This window comes from Peromyscus maniculatus, chromosome 12 (genome assembly GCF_049852395.1).
Source record: "Peromyscus maniculatus bairdii isolate BWxNUB_F1_BW_parent chromosome 12, HU_Pman_BW_mat_3.1, whole genome shotgun sequence".
Classification (NCBI taxonomy): Eukaryota; Metazoa; Chordata; class Mammalia; order Rodentia; family Cricetidae; genus Peromyscus; species Peromyscus maniculatus.
The window spans coordinates 75,093,029-75,117,557 of NC_134863.1; the positions used below are offsets into that span (position 1 = coordinate 75,093,029).

At 38.9% G+C, this 24,529-nt stretch overlaps 1 protein-coding gene across 1 annotated transcript in view; it reads right to left on the minus strand.

Annotated features, from left to right (window-relative positions):
• Adamts5 (ADAM metallopeptidase with thrombospondin type 1 motif 5) overlaps positions 1–24,529 on the minus strand; it is a 43,812-nt gene that overhangs the window by 14,223 nt on the left and 5,060 nt on the right. Inside the window, exons 2-3 of the mRNA XM_006987941.4 lie at positions 14,835–14,967; positions 5,288–5,455 (exon numbers count right to left, since the gene is read on the minus strand). Of these exons, the coding sequence (XP_006988003.1) occupies positions 5,288–5,455; positions 14,835–14,967 (301 nt within the window). The remainder of the gene's footprint in view (positions 1–5,287; positions 5,456–14,834; positions 14,968–24,529) is intronic.

The window sequence follows — 24,529 nt, forward strand, 5'->3', positions numbered from 1 at the left end:
GCATAACATATGTGTTTTCCCATGCAGGCAAGATTAAAAATATAAAATAAGGCCCACAACTGAAAACCGAAAAGAGTCATTTTAAATGGGTAAACGAAAGAATGATTGTTTCTCCTTGGGCTCTATAGCCTACCAGTAAATAAAGGAAGGTTCAGCTTACCTCCAGGAAATAGAACCTAGGACCTAAAGGGTTCAGATGTTGTTTAGGTAGGGCTGTCTTCCTAGTTAATTTTAAGTAGAAATTATGGGACTAAGGATTTTTTCCAATGGTTTCATCTCCCTCTCTCTCTCTTTTTTTTTTTTATTTTTAGCACTGCAGTTATTTCCTCCTTCTCGTCTGGCACTCAGGTATAAGATTGAGCAATGACCCAAATAAATTGGGAAAACTCAATGAATGATCCTGAATAAGTATCTGAGACCTCACAACACTTTCTCTGCTCCCCATTTATTTCTAGCTTCTGCTTCCAGTCTTTGCACACCTTCTTTGAGACCCTTGGAGGGATGTCTAATATTAACAGGGAAAAGTGCATTTTCTTGCTGTTCAAGAAACCATTTTGGTTCCAGTGATAAAGGAACAAGAACATTGCCAAAGGGACAGATGATGCTGACTGAAAGTGATTCTAGTGTCTGTAGCTGGTGGAAGCATTATGTGCTCATGATCATAGATAACCATGAGGGAGTGAGGTTAAGCATTCTCCATAACATATGTTGACACAAAGCTTTAAATTACGAGTTACCATGGCTTTTAGAGTGTGGCTTATTTGCTCATATTCTCAAAAAACACATTTATTGTGAAAAATCAAGAAATAGCCATAATAGGCTTCAAATTTCTTGATTTTTACCTTAAAGGCTGGTTTTATGTTTTTATTGCTATTCCCACAGTTGAAAATTAACAAAGAATCCAGACATAGAGCTTTCCATTACTATTTTCTGTCAAAAGTTCTGTGCTTGTTGAGTGGCCATAATCAATTAAATGATAAGAAAAGAACCATTCATGGATTTCCCACATTAGCCCAGGTTGCTGGTGTTCTTGAACTGTACCCACTTGTCTTTTTCATCATCTGGCAGAGGAATTCTGGATGCAGCAAACAAAACTATCTCCTTGGGCCTTACTCAAGGTTTGGAAGGAAGCCTTTGGTAAAGGAAATTCAATCACCTGCCTTCCTTGCACAATTTCTCTGCTGGTGCTTACCCCTACTTCCAAGGCTCACACTCCCAGCCAGCTTGCCTTCAGCTAACTTGTATAAACACTGCAACGTTTCTGTAAAGCCCTTGGCCAGGGGTGGGGGAGTCCCACGAGGCAAGGCTACTCCTGTTTCGAAGCTCAAGTCTCCAGACACACTTACTTTAGAGTATGGTCTTTGGCTTCCCAGTCATAACCGAACCACTGCACGTTTCCCCTTGGATTCAAATCAGGAAACACTCAGTACTAATGAATTTAAACTTGGCAGTGGTAGAGTGCTGCAAACATCTAGCTACTTATGGGTAATAATTTAAAAAATAAATCAAATGCTTTGAGTTTAATTTTACTCTAGCTTCCTTTTGCTTCTGCACTGTCGGAGGTACAAGCAGGAAGGATGTGATATCACACCAAATGTGTTTCCAGATCATGTGCTCTTTAAGCATCATCAAAACACTGGGCACGTTTTGTGACAGTACTCACTTAAACATGGTGCATTTTGCTGCCTTTATCTGAGTGTCTCAATTTGACTTTCCCAAGTGACTGAAAGTCCATCTTATCTCAGCATAAATCTCTGTATCTGGCCAGTGTCTACTAGTCTCTCAATGAATGAGACTAGCACGATGGATGTCACACTATTGATGTTTAGAAAAATGGGACCAGGTTACTACACATTTTTCATTTGTTGGTTGGTGGATTGGTTTTAGGTCTGCAGTTTACTGATTTTGTTACTTTCTTACTGTCAAATGAGCTCACTTTCCTATGGTGATATTTTATTTGTACTAAAATGTGATTTGTATGTTAATAAATAAAGTTGTCCGGGTGTCAGAGTTAATAGCAAGCCATCGAAGAAGCTGGGCGGTGGTGGTGGTGCACGCCTTTAATCCCAGCACTTGGTAGGCAGAGCTAGGTAGATCTCTGTGTATTCAAGCATTGGAGACACACGCCTTTAATCTCAATACCAACCATAGAATACCTGGAGATCTGTACAAACAGGCAGTGATGAGGTGGTCATGTGGTTGGGTTTACAACCAATGAGAAGGCAGAACAGAAAGTCTTTATAAAGACAGACACACAGAAAGTAGGTCTCTTTCAGAGAGGTAGGACCACCGCGAGAGGAAGGGTAAGGTTTTTAGCTCTTAGCTATTGCTCTGACCTCTTGGCTTTCTTCTTTGCATTGGTTCTGTCTTTATTATTGAATACAAAGGTTACTTCTACACTTGCCCTCAGTTTATCTGTGTGAAGTCTTCCCCAGGTCCATGAGTACTGTGTTGCTAAAGATCCTGACCACAGTTTTTTTGAGTGGTTACTTTATTGGCTTCCTATAAAGAAAGCGGGGCGGCGGCGGGGCGGGGGGGGGGGGAGTTGTATGCTATGATGTGGTGAAATCTGTTAGTCTTTGAACCAATGTGTGTCTGCATGCCTGTTTTTAAATCATCTTGGACTTGGGATTTTTCCTTGATTCCTTAAGTGTGTAGTTCAAGTACCAGTGCTCCAATCATGTAAAAAAAAAAAATGGGCTTGCCAGTTCCTGCTACCATACTGTCATTTAAACTGACTTGTGGGTATTTTAAAATCAAAATTACAAGGCTATTAAATTCTTTGAGCTCTCATTTAAATAACAGCACTAGAGAGACACTACTGAAATACTATAGATGCATGTGATCTTTTGACAGGAACCATGGCTCAGGTCCCACAGCATACCGCCTTCCCTTATTTTTCCTTATTCTGAAATTACCTTCATCATTATAAGTGATTGAAAACATATAATTTTTCATTTTTGGTTGAAATGAAAGACCACCTAACAGAAATCAACATATTCAAAAATGAAAGTATCTAGATTTGATTAAATAAGTAAATATTTTCTCATTCAAAGAATTCTGGCAAATCCTTTGTTTATTTAATCCACATCTGGGAGACTCAGACCATCTTTATTAGTGTAAATGAATATGATCTACTTCTGCTATACACTGTGTTCTTAGCTGGTCTCTATCAGAAGTCCTTTTGAACAGAAACTGACACAAAAGTACGGAAGCATGGTGAAAATTAAACACCAAGCAGATTATAGACTTTTTAAAATATAGAAATACTGTTGAAAGTTAAAGTAATGTTGGAAGCATAGTTATTGCTGAAAGTAAGGTCTTGAGTTCCACAAACATGAAATAAAGGAATCCTTCTAAAATTACAGCCAAAGCAATACAATTTGACACGGCTTTGTGACTGAGCTAATACGTACATGGGGTGAAAAGCTGGCCTATTTTTTTGCCATAAGAATTTGCTGCCTTAATAACTTGATCTATTTATTTAGAGATTCGGGGTTTAGCTCAGCCTTTTATCATGTGTAATATACAATTTGAAAATAAAATAGTCATGCTATTTCTTAAAAATGAAGCAGTAAGGGTAGTATCAGGAGTAGAGAGTTAAGATTCTACTAGGGAGAGACTTTTTCACGTTGTGACTTGTTCAGCATTGAGAGTGAGATGATCACAGAAGCATCCATATCAGGATTTGGTCAGCATGGTAACCAAACTAAAGAGAACTGCCATTTTTATTTTAGTTTAAGGGAAAGACAGGTGGGTCTTAGTAGTGTTTCCAAGTCTTTAAAATATGGGGCACCTTTTCTACTACTGAAGGTATTTATTTGGTATTGAAAAAATAACTGTTTGTTTATTTTTGAGACATGGCTTTGCTCTGCATCTAAGGCTGCCCTGGCCCTCACCATCCTCTTGCTCCAGGCTAAACAACGAGTGCCAGGTTGATAGGTTTACACCACCATGCTGCTGAAATTGGGAGAACATCCAAGCATGGCAGGGGCTAGATTCCTTTTAAAATTATGAAATGCAAATTCTAGTATCCACGAGAGCTTTACCAGTTCAACAGTAATATACGGAAAGATGATGCAAAATGAAAACATTTTGGCTACAGCTTCATAAAAAGCACTTTGTAGGAAACATCCCAGTGTTTGAAATGAATTTAATTTATTGGTTGTTTTGGCACTCTTTAGTCAAAGTTCAAAATGCCTAACACATTAAGGTATCAGGTGTTTATAAATCAAGTGTTTTTGAAACTCAGGGTAAAGATGGCAATCTTAGATTTTCTTGATCCTACTTTGAATAATGACTCATAAGATAGTTTATGGAAATTATTACCTTCAAAGTCCAAAACTTAACCACCTGTTTCAGAAAGAGATGCATTTTAAGAGAGCAGAAAGAAAACAGGACACACTCTTTTATGAAAGATGAGAAAGTTGAAGTATATGCTCTCAAGGATTCCTTCCAACTGTGCATGTCCAGCCTGCCACATTTCTATGATGTTAAAACAGTAAAAGACCAGAGGAAATTTGCAACAGCTTGTTTCGAAGACTACTTAGGGAGTAGGATTTGTTATTTCTAGAAATTGTGACTTCCTCTATACTTTCAAATGACTTACAGCACTAATCCTAGTCTTACAGAGTTTAATAAAGTATGTTATGCTCTTGAACTGCCTGTAAAGGATAAAGCCAGAAATTTTCCTTTGAAGTTCTCAAAGTCTTTTCCCACCATGGCTTTGTTATTTTTGTTCTGTAGTTTTTATTTCACTTCCAAGAGAATCTACTGTCAGGATGAAATCAAATTTTTCTAGTCAATGAATATCTAGAGAGCGTCCCTTCCTGGTTTCACTTTGCTATAAAGAAAATCCAGTAGAATTACATCCTACAGCTTAACCAAACCCCTGTAATAGCATGTAACAAAAAATTCTGGGAGTCATATTAATATCATGCAAACTAAGATGTCAGCCAATGTTCTTACAGGAACTTCCTGGTGAAAGAGGAAATAAAAGCCAGGCTTTCAGGGCACCCACTGCTAGGCATTCTGTGTGGTCTCCCACACTGTTTCCCTTTTGAACTTTTTAAATCAACAGCAAAATTACCATAGCTGTAATGCCACCAAGGATGCTGTCATTGCATGCCAAGAAACAATCGATTTGCTCGCATCTTTTCTGACACTGTCCAAGCGACCATTGTCGCACAGGATGATCTGAGGATCATGAAGCCATCATGATGCAAAGCTCCTAAAAAAAATTCTGAATTTGTTTTCAAGCATCTATGTTGTCCTTTAAGTTACATACCGTGACCATCATCCAGGAATTCTGTGATGGTGGCTGAAGTGCATTTCGACCATGGCTTGGATGCATCGATGCTGGTAAGGATTGAAGACATTAGACGTTTGTCCTCTGTGGAACCAAAATTCTCTTCACAGAATTTGGAATCGTCATGGGAGAGGCCAAGTAGATGTCCTAGGGAAGAGAAGAGAGAGTGCAAATGACATAAGGAAGAAAACAATCACCAACTACAGATGACTCTGAATTTCTATTTCCACCTAACAAATACATTAGCCCCACCCCTCCTTGGCACCTAATCAATGGTGATTTTAACAGTCTGCATATCCAGACTGATCCTCCAGCCATGTGAATGCTGCATGATGTTATGAAGTAGTTGCTTTGGGTGAACATTTGGATGAAAATTGAAAACATAAATGACGAAGTAGATAATCCCCAAGTCCATCTGGATCACATATGCTCATTGACATATAAAAGCTTATTTAGAATCATGAATTTGGGAGGCCTCTGTGGGATTATGTCATAGCCCTCACCACATATTATTTTTATTGTTAGTATTCTGCGTTCTCTGATCAACTACAAAACTCCAGAAGATCAAAGTACATTTCCCTCATCTACAGCTAAAACCTTTGTATCTGACTTAGTGCTATGCACACAGAAAACAGTAGACCGTTTTTTGAATGCCAATGACTACTGTTTTCTTTGTCAAGTACATAAGTAGTTCTCTGAGATGACCCAGAGAGAAAACAAATAAAAAGTAACATTTAGAGGCTTTCTTGTATGAAATATCATTCCTCTTCATACTTTGTTTATTATAGTTATTTGGTGAATTGTAGATAGTTATTAGTCTCACAAAGAACCTATTTTGAAAATATGCTCATCTCTACTGTATTATGGATAAAAAATTCAACATACTCATTTTGGAGTGAAAGAGATGGATGAAGAACCAGATGCCAGGAAGATGAGTAATGGTTCCAAGGCACGTGGTCAGGATGTGTGTGCACTTAACGCTCCTGTACTTGCTACAGTCCCAACCTAGACTATTGCCAACTCATGTATTCAGGTATCAATTCCCAGATATGTCAGTGTACTCAGATTCTTATATGAGTAAATTGCTTCTTGTTCCTCAATATCATTATTTTCCATAGCCTAATGGGTATGTGGACATTCTTCTATAAATCTAAAAGGCTTTACAAAAGAATTCAAGGAGGTAGTTATTTCAGCAAAGCTTTCAGGATCATATAAAACCCACAAGCTAATGAATAAGACAGTACAGCAGATTGGTCACTTTTTCCTGAGATTCTTATACATCAAATGCAGAAATGCTGGCCATCCGATCAAGAGTCCAGTCAATGCAGAGCAACACAGCCCAACAGAGATGAAATCTTTCACACCACATTCCAGCTACTTTGGGCCAACTTGTTAAATCACTGACACCTCATAACAAAATTATTCACTGCACAGCTGACTGCTCTTGTGCTTGGAATGAAGTGACTACGGTTCGGTGACCTTTCAATTCTCTACATATTTATGCTATTTGGTTATTGCCTTCAGCAGCATTTATAGAATTTATGGGGCAAGAAAGATTTCTCTGAAAGTCTCTCCATTGCAGCACATGATGGGGTTGATCCATAGCAGGAGTACCTATCACTTTTGTGAAGTATATCCCCAATAACATGGGAAGCAGGATTGGCAAGGGCCTCTCTAATTTGTGAGTGGAATGCAGAGATTTTTTTCAGTGTCACAATCCACAGAAAACATATTTATTAGGATTGCTGAAAATTATTTAATCTATCCAGCACTTTTTGAGAATTCACCTTGCAGTCCCTGGACTTTTCCAAGGTAAAAGCTTTAACAGCCAACACAGTGGAACCTGTTTGGAAGTTTCATACTGGGGAATTGTATTGTGTCAAGAGAAAAAGAAAGAGGGAAATGTGTCCAATGAAATCTCTGTAACAGGGTATTCAGTCAAATCTATGTTTTAAATTTAACAATATGTGCTTTTTGCATTATATTTTCTAAGAGATTCACACACATTTAATGAAGCCAGGGTTTCCCCTCTCAAATTGATATAACATTTTCCAAAGGCATTTTTATTGTTGCATCAAGGGATTTTCACTTCATTTGGAGGGTGTATTTTGGATTTATGATTTAAATAAAGTATATACTGCAAACACCAAATTCACTTAGAGGGCTGAAGAAAGCATCTTGGTTTTGTTTCTGTCGCACATAGTGGTAACTCCTATTAACTTAAAATTTTAAGTGGTGTCAACCAGGCAGTTTATTTTGAAATTATTTTGGCATGATTTAATAAATTATTTAGAGTGCAATTTCATATCATACTGTGGTTTTTATGATCCCTAAATTTAGCCATCTGACTTAATTGCCCCGAAAGACAGGCACATATAAGCAAGTTCAACCAGAAAAGATTGCCTTGCTGATCTGAGCACTAACAAATCAAAAGCTCCACCTCAGACTTAAAGGAGGTGTTCATTTTGTGAGATTCCTTCCATCAGACAGAAACACTGCTGGAGGGCTGACTGGAAGACTGTCATTTAAAAGTACTCATCCTCCATGGAGAAAACCTGTAAGCTGCCTGGGGAAAGCATGTTCTCAAGGGTGGCAGGAGTTACGGCTCTAGAAGGACATTTAAACACCCCACCAACAGGCGGAAGGTTCCAGAGTAGCTGGAACCAGGGTACCAGGAGAGACCCATGTGACTTCCCCTCCAGAGCTGGCAGGAATTGAAAAGGAAGAAGAATGTAATGAGTGTCCAATGCTCTTCAGGGAGGAGGTGACACCTGTACTGGAGGTCACAAACAGCAAACACAGTGTGTGTTTAAAGCCTGTGTCCCCAGTCAGTGACGTGAAGACATTTGATGTCAGTCTGAAATTTGCCAGCATCGTTGAGAACCGGAACGATAAGTTACATACAGGTGCATGAGGCACTTACACAGCAGGTGACGTAGCAGGACACTGTAGATCCAGAATCAAGGACATTTAAACTATGACATCACAGCTGACAATCATGGATGCCAAACAGCTGTGAAGGGGACCCAACATGCATACAGATCTGACTGACGAGGACAGATTTTTAACTCTTCAGACAACTGCTCATTCAGAGGAAGTTAATTTGGAAAGCACCACAAAGACATTTACAATGAACAGCAGGTGGGATTTAGATAATCACGACCTAGAAGGGCAAACCAGCCTTGGCGGAATCTGGGGAAGCGACAAAGTCAGTGTTCACAAGGCCTACGTTAGCTGTTCTCATCACAGTGTATTTTCTGAGGAGCTTTTTGGAGCAAGAGGGCAGAGAAATTAGTGCAGGGATGAGGTATTAGAGGTCAAAGGGCATGCGGTCCACAGACCAATGGAGAAAGGCCATCTTTTCCCTTGGAGCTGTTGAGATGCATTTCTCTCTTAGGAGTCAGAATGTAGGAATGAAAGAGTAGGGCGGCTTCAAGGTAGTTTAGAAGGATAAAGTTTTTTGGAGGAAGCTCCCTTAGTCCAATAGGGTACCCAAACTAATGAACAAGAGGTGGAGATGGACTTAGTAGTGGCCATTCACACTTAGAGGGTTACATTAAAGACCCAAACCTTGCATAAGGGAAACATTTGCATTTTTATTTAGAGCCATTTGTAATCAGTAGACACACAAAACACCAAAAAGAAAACTGCTTTGAGTATTTTTGTTGATAACCTTCTTTATAAACTGGCAAATGGGTGATAACTTATTCAATGACTTTCATTTTTGATATTCCAAATATACATTTGAGGATGCGCTCACTTTCTCGTCTAGTGAATCTGCAGTTAGAAAAATATGCACCCAGGGAATGACAAACTTATACATATTTTTTAAAGACAGGTTGTAATTATCCTAGGCTGGCATTAAACTTTATCCATATCTAAGGATGACCTTGAACATCTGTTCCTCACGCATCTGCCACCTGAAGCCTGGATCATAGGTGTGTGCTCCCTCTCTTGCTTTATTCAGCAGTGGAGATGGAACTCAGAACATCATGAATGCAAGAAAAGCTACAGCAGCTCTGCCACATCCCCTGCCAAGACACATTACATTCAAGGGAACTGCTAGTTTAGCTTCTCATTCGACTCAGGTATTACTGGGCAAGACTGACCTCAGGAAGGAAATTGAGTGTTTTGCTAAACTTTGGTCTGCAAATTACACAGAATTTCAAGTTCTTGTCTCCTGATCCCAAGCTAACCAATAGTCAAGGGGACATAGCACCACATCCTACAAAAATGTCCCAAGAAGCACTGTAATGTGTTTACTTGGGAAAGTGCAGCTCAGAAGAGGCATCTGTTTCTTAATGAGGTCATGTTTTTCATTTACCTAATTTTCCAGCTGGGATTATGGAGGTGCAAGAAGGTCTGGCCAGGGGTTGAAAAGTGAGTCAACAGCTCACAGGGGATAGAATCTAGAACCACCACAGAGAGGAATCATGACCTCCAATAATCATGAGGGACATACTCTTCCTAACACAGACCTTTATGTAGAGGTGATAACACTCAGAAGCATTCCTTTAAAAAAAAAAACACTAAGTAAAAGTGCTTAAAGTGATATTGAGTATGTAATTTAAGAAGAGAAAAAAAAATGAACTCTTTCACCGTATGATGATCTGTCCTTTTAAACCAATTTCACACCTAATAACCTCTAAAACCCCATTATACAGTACTATTAAAATCTTGGATTCTGGAACCAGATGAGTTGCATTGTGACCCTGGGAATTTTTTAGTTATGAATCTTAGCCAGATGTAGAAATGTCTTTGTATGTTAGCTTCCTCTGCTTCTGGGTGCTTCATGAGAGTATTTACTTAATGGTGTGCCTGTGTGCATGTTTGTGTGTGTCGTGTGCTCACATTATGTATGGTGATGTATGTGTGCATGTGCCTGGGAAAGATTAGAGGAGAACCTTGGCTGATGTTCCTCAGACACAATCTACCTTAAAAAAATTTTTTTTTGATAGCTTGTTTGTCAGTGGCCTGAAATGCTCCAAGTGGACTGGGTTAACTGACTAATAAGAGCTGGGGGTACACCCGTCTCTGCCTCACCAGGACTGGGATTATAAGTATGTACAACAATGTCTGGTTCTGTTTTTTGTTTGTTTGTTTTGTTTTTTGTTTTAATGTGGATTCTGGGTATTGAACTAATGTTTTTGTGTTTACAAGCAAGCTCTTTACCAAGGAGTTATCTCTCTGTCAGTATTCACAATAAAATTTAATACCATTGAATGAATACCTTGAACTGAGAGGGAGAGAACAATTTCTTAATTTAAAAAGAGAAACAAACCACATATTATGGCTGCAATCTACTTTCTAATGCCATGTTCAACTAGCTGGTGTCAACCTGTGTGGCAAAATGAAAAAAAAATCAATAGGCCTTCCCTAGAGAAACATGGATTGGGATAAAATTTATTTTTAAAGTCATAATAAACATTAAATCTCACAGTGCTTGAGACATGTAACCCATACCTATTTCTACCTTTCATCCCCAGTCCAAGAAAGACACGGTGAGGTACTGATTCAAGTTTGACAGGAAATATGCCTAGTTTGTGTTGATTAAAGTGACAGGTCGGAGGATAAATAACAAGTTGAATCCCAGCTTTCCTCTTACTTCACATCTCGCTTGCCCCGCCAGTTAAACATCTGAGTCTGTGGAGTTGCTTTTGGTCTACCAAGTTTTAGGGGGAGGGGAGCCCTGCAGTTTTTCAAAACATAGACTTGTTTAATCTAATCATCTACCGGGCAGCATCACACACTGTTCAGCACAACCAGAGCAGCCTCTAACCACAGCAAAATACAGGCAGTCCCCTGTTGTGTCTCAACCACTTCCTAAGTCTGGCTGAGGATTTGGTCATGCTCTTTACAGTTGCCTAGTTTTAACTTAGGAAACACATTGCAGTCTTTCTTGGTGCAGAAATTCACTTAACACATTTTATAATTAACTACTATAACATAAACTTTTCGTGTGCTTGGAAATCATGGATTTCATTAATCTTAATAAAATCCTATTGTTCCCCTTAGTATATTAGAAGTTGGCTCAACATCAGTAAAATGATTGTTTTTAATGACCATATGTGCAGCAAGTGAAATCTTTATTATTACAAGTCTATAGTAAAAGCTTGACAAGTTAAAAAATATAAACTCGGAACGTAAACTTACATCAACTTGAAAACTTTCTGCCATTCTCATTTGGATTGTAAAATAGCTGTAAACACATTCCTGCCTCCACCCAAAGCACATGGATGACTTGAAGCAACAATTTGAAATGCTCTAGCAATTGAGTCAGTATTTACTGTGCACAGCCTAGAAAGCAGAAGGCAATTTAATACATCCTATGGATCTTGCCCACATTAATCAACATTGCTCTTGCAGAAGCCTGTAGTCTCTATTGGCATCAGGTGACTGTGTACAGTCAACAACTTGCATTTCATTGTTCATTTGATTTTGAGAGTGGATGGATTAGCAGGATGACAGAAGAGTCCCAGCTAACAGGTAAAGCAAACAGGAAGAATTTTTCAGAACTCTTAATCTAATCCATGCTGTTTCACGACTTGCAGTTTAACACCATGGGGTTTCTATGGTTTGTCTCTATTTTTCTTTTTCTTTTTCTTTTTTTTTGTGGCAGAGTCTCATTATGGAACCCAGGCTAGCTTGGAACTCATGATCTTCCTGTGTCAGGCTTTCCAGTGTTAGCGGTGTCAGTGTGCCATCATGCCCACGAACTCTTTAATTTATCTTATGTGTTAATTTTCAATTTAAGAGTGTTTTTTTTTAAACTGGAGAATATTGGGGGGAAGGAAGAAGGACACTTTGTTTTCTTTGTGCATAAAATAAATTGGACCCTCTGTTTGAAACCACCTTATACAGCAAAAGAAAGCATTTGACACTCTATGGGACCCCATGTCAGTTAAGAGAAACTATTCTTAATCAAATATATTCCTTTACTTCTTACAGAAAAAAAGTAGACAGTCTATGCTAGAGTCCTGGATATTTCCTTCCAGTTTGTGTTTTGAGTGCAGTAACACATTGACAGTATTTGTTTGGAATGAAGGAAACTGCACATTTTGGAATGAGATTCAAGCAGATTCTAAATACTTGAAAGCCACTGCTTAAAGATGTTATTTTTATAACTACATAGACTGTTTATATGATTTCCAAGTCTAAAAAGTAGCAAATATATAATAAAAGATGAGGAAGAAGCTATCTAAGAATAGATTAGAATTAAAATCCAACCATTGTTAGCTTAGATTGAGTTGACAGTTCAGGTAATAATTAGAAATAAACACTTTTAACAGGTCAGTGAGTTAAGGTCAAGATGCTTGAGAGACAAGGCTCTGATCATCTGCAGAGATAAAAATCTTAGGTAAGGTTATCGTTTCTAAAAATTTTAGGACTTACATTTTAGAGTGTATCCTTATAATATGTAGACAAAATTAAAATAAGAGGGCAATTAAAATGAAGTTAATAAAAGATATTTTTAATGCAGAAGGAATCAAATCCATATCTTTTTTCCTTTGGATCTTAAATATCTCTTTAGGCCATTTGCCATACTGAAAGAACAATTAAGCAGGCAATATTTAAATGAAAAATGAATCACAGGGATATAATAGAGTTATAATGAAGTAAAGAGAGACAACTCAACCAAGAAATTCAAGGAGACACCAGGATATAATCATACACAAAGACACAGGTTTGACTCTGCATATAGGAGCTCACTATGCTCACACGTTGTTCCATACAGTCATGCCTACTTGTCTTGTTTGGCCTGTCTGGTTCCATACTTCTCACTGCTTCATCAGCCTGTATAACACAGAGTCCCTGTTGAAGAATTTAGGAGGACTGGGAATGTGACCTTGCCAGACTTAGACACCCTAGTCCAGGTGGTGTGGCATGAGAGTCCAAAGAAGCAATGAAGAGACTAGGTAGAAAGCTCAGCATTTCTCTTGTAGTGAAACCTGCCAAAGCTGTCACTCTGTGTAAAGATCACCACAGGAGAGGAGGTCAGAAGGAAGCAGTAGCTTTTCCTTCAAGAATGTGTGATCTGCAGTAGCTCATTATTGGTCGACCATATAGGGATAGCACAGATGATCAAGGTGTCTAAATGACCTCGATGAGTAAGATTCCACAGGCAACTGAAAGGGGCTGGACTTCATCTCAGCACTTTGCTTTAAGTGAAAAATGCTCAAAAATGTTTTGGACCAAATTAGTATCAATGATGCTGTGAGAATGCTTTTTATATCCAAGATTCATGTTTAATGCCAAGGAGATTGTCAGTACATCAATATCTCAGGATCAATACTTGAAATACAATAGTTGAAATGCAACTACTTAATTCTGTTCAACTGCCATCATATTTGGACTTACAAAATTATCCCTTTCATTAGACATTATTCTGCTCCTCAAAGAAATGTGGTTAGGAATCGGCACCTTGTGAAAACACATAGATCGCTAGGAATGTGAGGTAGAAATTTTAATTTTCATTTAATACTTATGATTATAGCTTTAACAAGCTAAGTCTTTTAAATAAGATATTGAAAAATCCTAAATGTAAAAACGATTGAATGATGCCTTGCACCACAAACAAAGATGCAAAGAGGTTGTGCATAAATTAAGAAAGGGAATGGAATATTTAACTAAGAAAAGTGAAGTATTTTGATGTGGATATAAGTAATACCCAATATCTACACTCCACCCAATTTGGTTCCTAAAACAATTCCATATAAGATAGGGCTGTTCTTATATTTCAGAAATGAAGGCAGAGTCTCGAAGAGTAATTTGACGCAAGGGGGCTATTACTTCAGTAAGACACAAAGTTACATGTGTCTGATTATAACATTTTGTCCTTAAGTACTAAGTCAGTTTCTTGTACATCAGTCTCCTAGGTCGGTGCTTAGTTTTCCGTATCCCAGGGATATAGTTTAACTGTTTACCTCCGCCCTTAATTCACTGTTGTAGGGCTTAGAAGTATTTGGTATACTAAGAGAATTGAATATGTGACATTATAAAGTAAACTATGCTGACAGCCAGCTTGGCTCCAGCTGCCTTGCTACTGGGAAGGAGACAGGAATATTTACCAGAAGCTACTGATTCCCTTTGACAGGAACCTACTATTATCACTCATGATGGGGCAAAACATGTTAAGTTTCTGTGCAAACTGATTATCCCTGGATGAGTCAACACTGTCATGAATAACTTCTAAAAGGGACGCCTCTGCATTCCATAGGCGACTGTGACAAATTCTGTCTAGAAGTCATTTCGGGATGCTTAAAAAGAGAGGAAAAAAAAAGACAGTAGCAAGTTTCTCCTTAACTTTTAAATGACACTGTCAAAAGGAAACATCTACTGTGTTGCTGACTTTGCCTTCCTTTTCCCGCATTAAGTTAACCCTGAAAGTTCAAATATAAACAAATGTAATACCCAATGGTACATCTGAACCAGAAGAAATCTGGAATTAATTGCCAAGTATTTTGGGTCCTGTTGCAGCTGTTACAAGTGTTTGATTTGGCGAGGGAAGAGAAAAGACGCTGCATACCAATTTCATGAGCCACAGTGAAAGCTGCATGGAGGCCATCGTCTTCAATCACAGCACAGCTGCGCTCCGGAGAACATATGGTCCCAACGTCTGCCATTCCCAGGGTGTCACATGAATGATGCCCACATAAATCCTGCCCGGGAGAAAGAAAGAAATCATTAAAATCAATTTACCTCCAGAAGGAGCCACCATGGACAGCCACTTGCTCACCCTGAATGGCAAGACTGAGATATGTTTATGGTGTCATCTGCTCAGTGCTGGAAACCTTCCAAAGACAAATTCAAAGCAGAAACTCTTCTGAGCTACTTTGCAATCCAGAAGCACAAAAGGATAAAGAAATTCAATGATATTTTAGAAGATGTCATGATTACAGCTTGTCCATTACAATTCAAGCCCTAGAACCTTAAAGTGGCAGTGCACACACAAATGTCAAGGGTAACACGTGCTCAACATAGGAAAGCCTAATATTCTCAACTAAATTCAGGCTGAACTTCTTGGAAGAGAGTCTGAATAATTTGTTTTCTATTAGAGTCCATCTATAACCACATACTAGTGATAGAATATATTACTAAGATACTTGTGTTTATACATATGTTTGTGTGTATACATATATTGAGTCTTTTATATAGGAAACAAACTAAACTTGAGCCTATATATCTAATTAGATAGAAAAATAAAATTCCCACCTGTCCATTATTACTTGAAAGATCAGTTTTGAATTTCTCAATTGAATTGTAATTTTGTACACTGTATCTTCAGAAACGTTTGTAGGGTCGCACATAGCTTTTCAATCATTTTACACTTTTTTATTGGGTGTGTGAACATATGTGTGCCACAGTACATGTATGGGGGTCAAAGGACAACTTGTGGGAGTCAGGTTTCCACTTTCACAATATGAGTCCAGGAGATCAAACTCAGTTTGTCAAAATTGGTGGCAAGCATACCTTTACCCACTGAGCCATTTTGCTCATAGCTTTTAGTATAGTGTGTCTCAACCTAGTCACACATGAGACAACATGTGGGACACAAATATATTGTAAATGTAGATATGAGTGTATTCATTTTATTCTTGTGATATTCCACAGCTTCTAAGGGATTCTCAAAAGCAAAAATGATCACATCATACTAATTTTTAAAATGTCAGTTAAAAAAAACCCACCAAGACACTAAAGAAATTAAGCTTAAGATAATAGAAGCTACAAGTTTTGACATGTCCAATTTCTAACATTTAAACATTCTCTTTAAATGTTAATTTAAATATTTAATAGACATAAAATTTCTTGTGCATACTTATTAGTTTCATTAAATTCAACACATGTATTTACAACCAAAAGAACAATATAGCATTCCTAAGTAAGCCATAAGTTCATAACCAACCCTGGAAAGGAATTTAAAATATTAGTTTTGGAAAGAAGTGCTGTTTCTATTATAGCTGTCATCTGTTCACAACGTGTATCTTACAGTAGGGACTCAACCAACATTTGCTTCATTAAATTGAATAGTGAGATACAGTCAGACTCAATGTAATGGTCCTCATACATCTTTATGATGCTGCCTGCTAGTAGGACCTCAGCAGCCTTTAGGCACACAGGTGTAAGGTGGTATTTCCATACGTCCAATGCACAGATTCAGTGACAACAGGTGCTCATCATTCCTCTCTATTTTGCTGTATGGAAGTCCAACAAAGGTGAGAAATACTTAAAAGCTATACCGAATTCTCCTCTCCTCTCCTCTCCTCTCCTCTCCTCTCCTCTCCTCCCCTCCCCTCCCCTCTCCTCTCCTCTCCTCCCCTCCCCTCCCCTCTCCTCTCCTCTCCTCCCCTCCCCCCTCCCCTCTCCTCCCCTCCCCCCTCCTCTCCTCTCCTCTCCTCCCCTCCCCTTCCCCTCTCCTCCCCTCTCCCCTCCCCTCTCCTCCCCTCCCCTTCCCCCTCCTCTCCCCTCCCCTTTCCCCTCCTCTCCCCTCCCCTTTCCCCTCCTCTCCCCTCCTCCCCTCCCCCCTCCCCTCTCCTCCCCCTCCCCTCCCCCTCCCCTCTCCTCCCCTCCTCTCCCCTCCCCTCTACTCCCCTCCCCTTTCCCCTCCTCTCCCCTCCCCCCTCCCCTCCTCTCTTCTTTGCTGCTCTTCTCTGTTTTCAGGTCCTTCTTGTGCTCTTTATATTGTGACTTTTAGTTGTATTGAGCTACCCACTGGCCACCATGTTATTACAGCTTCAGATAGTAAAAGTCAGCTTCTTGTCAAAAAGAAACCTTTATGAGTCATAACCTCATGCCAATGATACCCCATAAGCTTCCCTGGGTATCCTTCCATGTCATCCCATGAGATCCCAAGTTACAGCTGCTAAGAACAAATAAGCAGTTTTAAAAATTGAAATTTGAGTAGTCTTTTGCATAATAATTACCATTTAGGATAATATAGTATAACACATTTTTAATCCCCCCTTTCATCCTTTTAGCAATTTTAGGACCAGATCCCCATTATAGTTGAATCCTTACACACAGTAGGTTATTTTTACCTGCAAATGTGTTTTTAAATGAAGATTTATGTTTATCATCGTAATTTGGATTTGATTATCTTCAAATAGTAAAATCCAGGGATTGACTTCCACCCCTCATGTCACTGAACAGCTTGGAGTCAGTGTAAAAGGAAATAGTCTTCCTGTTCCCAATGGAGTGGAAACCGGAATCTTATTATCTCTGTTTACTGCTAATCAATTGCTCATTAGAGGCCATCAACCCTTCTTGTTTTCTCTGAATTGCATTAAATGTATTTGGCCTTTTGCCATGGAAATTGTGCATGTGACTAAATTATGAACAGAAGCACTTTTTTTTAACCATATGATTAAGCCCCTTGACTATAGAGCCACACCATTATACTTCTACAGCTGTAATTATAAAGTGGAAAACTTTCCATGTCTCTCATGCAATTTCAAACACTTTTAGTGCAGTTACAGTTTCACTCTCAAGATGCACAAAGAACATATGAACATTGCAAGCCATTGTTCTTCTTAAGGTATGAAAGACTATGTCAAATTATTAATATAGCACATTGCATCCATATTTTTTTTTGTTATCTGGTGATCCTTTACAACAGAAATTACATGTTAGGTAGCCTTCAAGTTTATAGGGTTTTTAAAATTCAGAGGAGGGGTAGAGATCACATATTAATGTATACACATTATAGCATATATATTGGTGTGTGTTCTAGAATTGGGAGTAGGAGACACTACAGAAGGCAGCTAGCTCAGCATCTATTAAAGACGTAAGTGAAGTAAACATGCTGGCAAGTGCTTTGCTGCTTACTCAGCACCCATTAGAAAACAAATAATGTATTTGCTTTTCTGGCAGTAGTTATCTGTGTAGAATCAATACCTTACTTATTACCACTGAGTATTGAATGATACACTGGAAGACTGAGCGAAATATAAGCGTTCTGGAAGTTTGAGGGGGTTAACTGTGGTCCCATGGTATGGTGTTGGCCAGGCGACAGGACAAAGACAGTGGATTTAACTTCAAGATATATCTGAGATAGTCTTCAGGACCAAAAACTTTCCACAAGGAAGTCATTAGCCCTGTTACCATCACAGATACCATGAATATGGGGACTTTGCGACTTTTCATGCCATTCAGAAATATTACTGGTGCCTCAGACATGCTTGTGGGGATGGAGAAGGGGATGGGGAGGCAGCAAAGCATGCCACCTAGAGCTTCAGTGCTCAGAGGGGAGCTTGGAAAGCACCCATGCTTAGCCCTGGATGGGGAAAGGAGCCCAGCACCAAGCGGGCATCGCTATCCAAGCAAAGAATGTCACAGGAGTGGGTGGGAGAATTTCTGGTCTTGATTGAGAGATGGTTTTCCCATGAAGTAAAAATTTTGTCGAGATAAGGACTTTGAGGAAAAATAAATTCTGATAAGGGCAGATACCTTCCTAAGGGCAGCAGTAGCAGCCACTTAGTCAAAGAATACTTATATATAGTACTAGCTCCTGGGAAGGCCAACAGTGGAGTTCAAAGCAAGGGTGAGAAATCATAATGTTTGAGATGCCCACTCTTCTTTCCACACAATTCTACTGAAAAGAGACCAGTGATGAAAGAATTAACACTAGGACCTATATTTTAATCAGAAGTAGCATACACATACATATGTACTTATATTTGTACATATATTTTGTCTTGTAGATTTTTACCCCTGATTAACAAGTACTGACTACTGTACATATTAATGAGTTCTGTGTTAACAGTTCCACATATGCAAACAGAAGGCATGGATCAAATCAAGTTTCCGTTATCTACCATCACTGCACACCGTAGATCTGATTCTTGAGGCATCATTTTCCTTTCTAGCAACCTATACAGCAATCTCCAATAACAGTATCTTATTTTTGTATTTAAACAGAGATTATTTTAACTTGAAATGTTATGTCAATCGTCAGGGTGACCTGCATTATACAATCTCTAAGCAGACATCTGTACAACTAAGTGGTTCTGAAAGTGACAGAGTTCAATAAGATTAGGGGCTAAAGGACCCAAGCGTTCATTTCTATAATGATAACTATGTACCTACAATAAGTTAGCTCTTATGCTAATTTCTGCCACTGTAGTGAAAAAGGTTCTAATACTGGGTCTTAAGAAATGTGATAACTTAGTGAGTGATCAAGACAGAAGTGTTGTGAGGAAGCAAACTGACATGCTGTGATGAGAAGATGGTTGTGAGTACACAATGTGGTGAATGGACCCTCCTTGAGGCAATCAGTAAAGGTTTTCACCGGACTGGAAACACTTTCACTGGGTATGATGTTCTGAGAAGACAGGCATCCTAACAAGGTGGGACTCAGGAAAGTAACCTCTGACTTGGGAATGACCTGACATGGCATTTGCTGAGACTAGAGTTCCACGAGTTTGTAGTGGACTAACAGGGAGTCTGGAAGAACAATCTGAACAAAGAATTTTAAGAGCAGACAATCATTCTAATAAGTTTGAGTTGAGGAGCCAGAAAACAGGGAAGAAGAGACACAACAAATTATAGACTAAGGGGAACAGGTACTTGGACCAGTCCTTGATGATAAGAACCAGGCTGTTAAAGATGGTGAATGTAAGGAGGATTGCTTTTAGATTCCAAATCTATTTGTAAGACACATTTTGGAAACAATTTATTAGCTTTGAGACAAAGGTTCTTCATCATTCATGCAAGGACTCTATCCAGCTACACCTGTGTTGGTATTAACTTAAAATATTTGAAATATAGATGAAAAAAATTAAAGCTTAGGAGAGATAAGCCTTTATCCTGAGTCTTCAGCTTCAGCACAGTGGAGCTGAATATTAATTATAGCCAAACATTGCACTCCCTGCACTCCACAGCATGCTATTGTTAAATAACTACTCTATTCTTGTCATCAACATTATCTTTTGCAATCACAGCCTGCACTTAATCAAATGAATTTCATTTTCCTATAACAAATATAAAGTTGCTGTGGTGGTCTTCATGCATGGTGTGTTGATGAGGCTAAACAATTATTTCCATAGAAAATAGGCAAAATGTTCTGTGGAAGATGTTTGAGAGAACAGGAAAATGGATGTGAGAGATAAGAAAATTTCTGAAAATAGCTTCTCTCTTCTCTCTCCTTCTTCTTCCCCCTCTCTCTCACCCACTCATGAACGATGCCTAACTATGTAAGTCAAGATAATTGACCTTTATTTCTTATGTTTTCCATTATCCCTTCCTACCTGGATTACCACCTGAGATTTCCAACTGATCCTTTGTCATCTGCAATTTCCATATCTATATACTGTTATCAGTTAACTTCTTAGAGTATGGATCGTAAAAGATTCATTTATTCCTCCATATTGTTCACAGCTTGGCATCTAAAACTCTACATAATATAGCTTGACCTTCTTCATGCCCTACCCTGGCAACTATTTCCTGCACAGCTCATTTGTGTTTTGGTCCCCAAACAATAAGCTGAAATATTCTATTTAATAGGAAAGCTCAACATGCCCATATTTGTCATTTAAAAAAAAAAAAACTTTCTTGACCCAAACCTTTCAGTCCCTAACACCACTATGCCCACAGGGGCCAGCCAGCCAGCCAATTAAGACACAGGGCTCATTTTATAGCACTTCTCATACACCTCCTCCACTAATGTTCTTTCCGTTGATTTCCACTGCAATTAGTTCGCAGTGAAAAATATTGTAGCATGATGCTATTACCTGAATGTATCATCCCTAAATTCCTTAGCCCAATTCCCAGTATTCCAGTGTGATTGTGTTTGGAGAAAGGGTCTATAACTTCACAAGGATGGAACATAGCTCATATAATACAGAGCTCTTCGGTACCTCTTTGCTCTGCTCCCCTTTCTTTCTGTTTCCATTTCTTCCATCCTCTTCCCCTGCCACACCTCCTCTCTCCAACACACATAGAGAAAGAAGAATGACAAGGTAAACACACAGGAAGAAGACGGACTCCTTTGAACCAGAGATGTCTTATCAGAAGGTGTACCAAGATGATCTTTGATCTTGAACTTTCTAGTCTCCAGTACAGAAGAATTTCTCTTTGTTGTTAGATTTGTCTCTCCTTTGTTATTTTGTTTTTGCAGCACTAGCAAACCAATACCTGCAATATATGATTTTTTTCCAGTCATCTGGTTGTCATTTCTTTCTTTACTTAATAATCATGCAATCATCCTGTTCCCTGCCTTCTTATAGCACCTCTGTACATTTCACCAACTCTCCACACTGCCTCTGGCTATACATGGCACGTGGAAGTTTGGTGTGTCTGCTATGTTAACTCTCGGACGTGTGTCTGGCTAGTACCTGCTTTCTCCAAAACTGAATTCTAAAATCTTATCTCTGCCTGTGACATTTGACAACCATATCTACCAGAAGTTCTAATGGTATACCTACTCAGTATCAATATTGTATTTTCTGGAACAGATTTTTAGAAAGTGGGGACTTTTTAAACCATTATATATCTCTGAACATAATGATAATTGTTGATTGAGTATTTGGATCAGCTAATCCCATGCTTGAAGAACAACTGACAGGACTATGTCCTTAGATTATCTGTGTTTCTCTTCAAATGTATGTTTCCACTTGCAAAACAAAACAACATGATGGTGGCTGATTGTTTGGTTGTTTGGGGGATAAAATGATTCACAATACAGATAGTACTTAAGAAATGTTTAGTAACAGGTAGCTGAATCCAAATCCCATCAATCCACCCATTGAAAACAATGCGATTATATATTTGCAACGAGATCTGGATAAAGACACCTAGGAAGAATCAGTGTTTTGCTTCTCTTCCCTGCCACAGAGTTTGTTTATCCATGCTGAGAGCCTATCGATTTTCCTGATATAAGAGTGATTTAGTCATGCATCTCTTTCTCTCTGCTTCTGATGAGCCTGCTGAGGACAAGCAGGCATTTCCCATCTTGTTGCTTTCATCTCCCAAACAGAGTGTCTCCTCACAGTAGATGTGCACATGCACAGTGCCCACTATGACACAATCTACCTTTTGTCTGGTTGTATATTGTTGTTTTATAGCTCAAGTTTTCCAAAAATATTTCTCATACCTTTTTCTTAAATGGTAAGCTAGAGTTGCTTAATCTGTGACCACTCTCCTCATTTCTGCATTATTAAATTGTAGAAGTAACTGTCTTATTAAATAAGAAACACAGAGCCAATGCAGAGATGAAAGCCCAAGAGGTCAGAGCTAATATCTAAAAACCTTACCCTTCACTGCTGCTGCAGTCCTCTTCAGCCAAGAGACCTACTTCCTGTCTGTCCTTTTCATTGACTTTCTCTTCTGCCTTCTCATTGGTTGTAAACCCAACCACATGACCTCCTCATCACTGCCTGTCTGTACAGACTTCCAGGTCTTCTATGGTTGGTATTGAGATTAAAGGTGTGTGTCTCTATGCTGGCTGTATCCTTGAACACACAGAGATCTGCCTAGCTCTGTTTACCAAGTGCTGGGATTAAAGGCGTGCACCACCACCGCCCAGCTTCTGCTATGGCTTGCTATTAGCTCTGACCCCCAGGCAACTTTATTTATTAACATACATAATAAAATCAAATTTCAGTACAATTAAAACATCATCATATTAAATCTTTTAGGCTGGAGCTGTAGTTGTAATTCCTTGTCAATGGTCACTGTAAGCTTAAAGTAGTTTTGAACTCCAATATGTGACTGAATTAGGTGGTCCAGTCAGCAAAGTCATGACAAAGAGTGCAACCCTCTCTCCCAAGGTATTTGTCTCCTGGTGTCCATTACTTGTGCAGCCTAAGAAGGAACCAAATAGTAGAGGGAAATTTTCTGAGTCCTAGATAAAGCATCCTAAGATAGGCATGGGAAAAGAGGGACTATGTAGAGTATAATAGCTTATTAAAGCATGCTTTAGTAATGAATGAAAATTAATGGACCTTATATTGCAGTCTCTTAGCTGGTTCATCATCAACCACATGCAGTAGTAAAGAGTTCATTGTTGTTGGTCAGATGTAGGGAGAGGAATATGAAAGAATCTCTGATTTTGACATTAATCAGGAAGATGCTTGTTTCTAAAGAGGGATGGATGGTCTAGAAAATTAGCTCAAGATTGCCTTTAAAATGCATTGTATACTAAGAGAGAGAGTCTAAATGAGGAGAGGACTCTGGGAGCAAAGAACAAACCCCTGAGGACTGGATTTCTAATGTTTGGTGGCAGAAGCAGTGTGAATTCCAACAGGAATGCCATTCACAATGGAAGTGGCTTTGTGCCATAAAAATAATGGGTGCTGTTTCTAAAATTAAAACATAACTAAAGACCAGTGCATGGCCCTGACAGTGAAGTGTGTTAGCTTGATAGTTGAATTATTAACACTCTTCTGCTGACTGCTAGACACAGTGTTCAAGGTGTTACTGGCTAGTAAACAGGAGTGAAAAGCACTTCCTCACACATTTGCTTCACGCCTGAAAAACAAGCAGTTTAGCAGAAGACATCTGGACACACAATTTGAACAGAATTTAGAGCCCATCAAAACATGAATTTGATGGCTGAGCGTCTGGCTGCTAAGCAACACATCTTACATTGAAAACAGAGTTGTAAAAATGGAATCCTGGTGCCAACTCCGTGTATTTCTCATTGAAAAGAAATAGCTATGGAAGTTATTTCTTTTATATGGCCAGCCTGAAAATACCTGACTTCCACTGGAAAGCGGAACCCTGGTCTTCTCACTGCTAGACTTCTTGGTTTCCACTTTTTGAAACATTAGGCAGAGACTTACTTTGCATGCTGAGTACTTTTGAATGAGCATTGTCCAGTATCAAAATAGTTTCACCAACCACCTAGTAGTCCTCCTTTGAATTAGAATAATATATTTATATTATCGGTGCTTTTCAAAGATTCAATTCTCGTGAAGTTAGATGAATACGTCAAAGTTCAACTATAAGCCAAATGGCATTTGCTTTATTTAAGTATATTTCTGCTTGGCAAGGAGGCCAGAGAGAACTCCACTAAAGGATTTCCCATGTGCAAACCAGCCTGGAGAATCTTGTTGTAATTCTTTGTAAAGTTAAGTTAGTGCTGGCAAGATGTCTGGCTCAAGTGGGTAAAGATACTTGCCACAGAGCCCGAGAACCTGAGTTTGATTCCTGAGACCCTCATGGTGGAGAGAAAGAACCAATTCCTAAAGGTTTCTTTTTTGGATGCCTGACTACATGCTCTGGTTC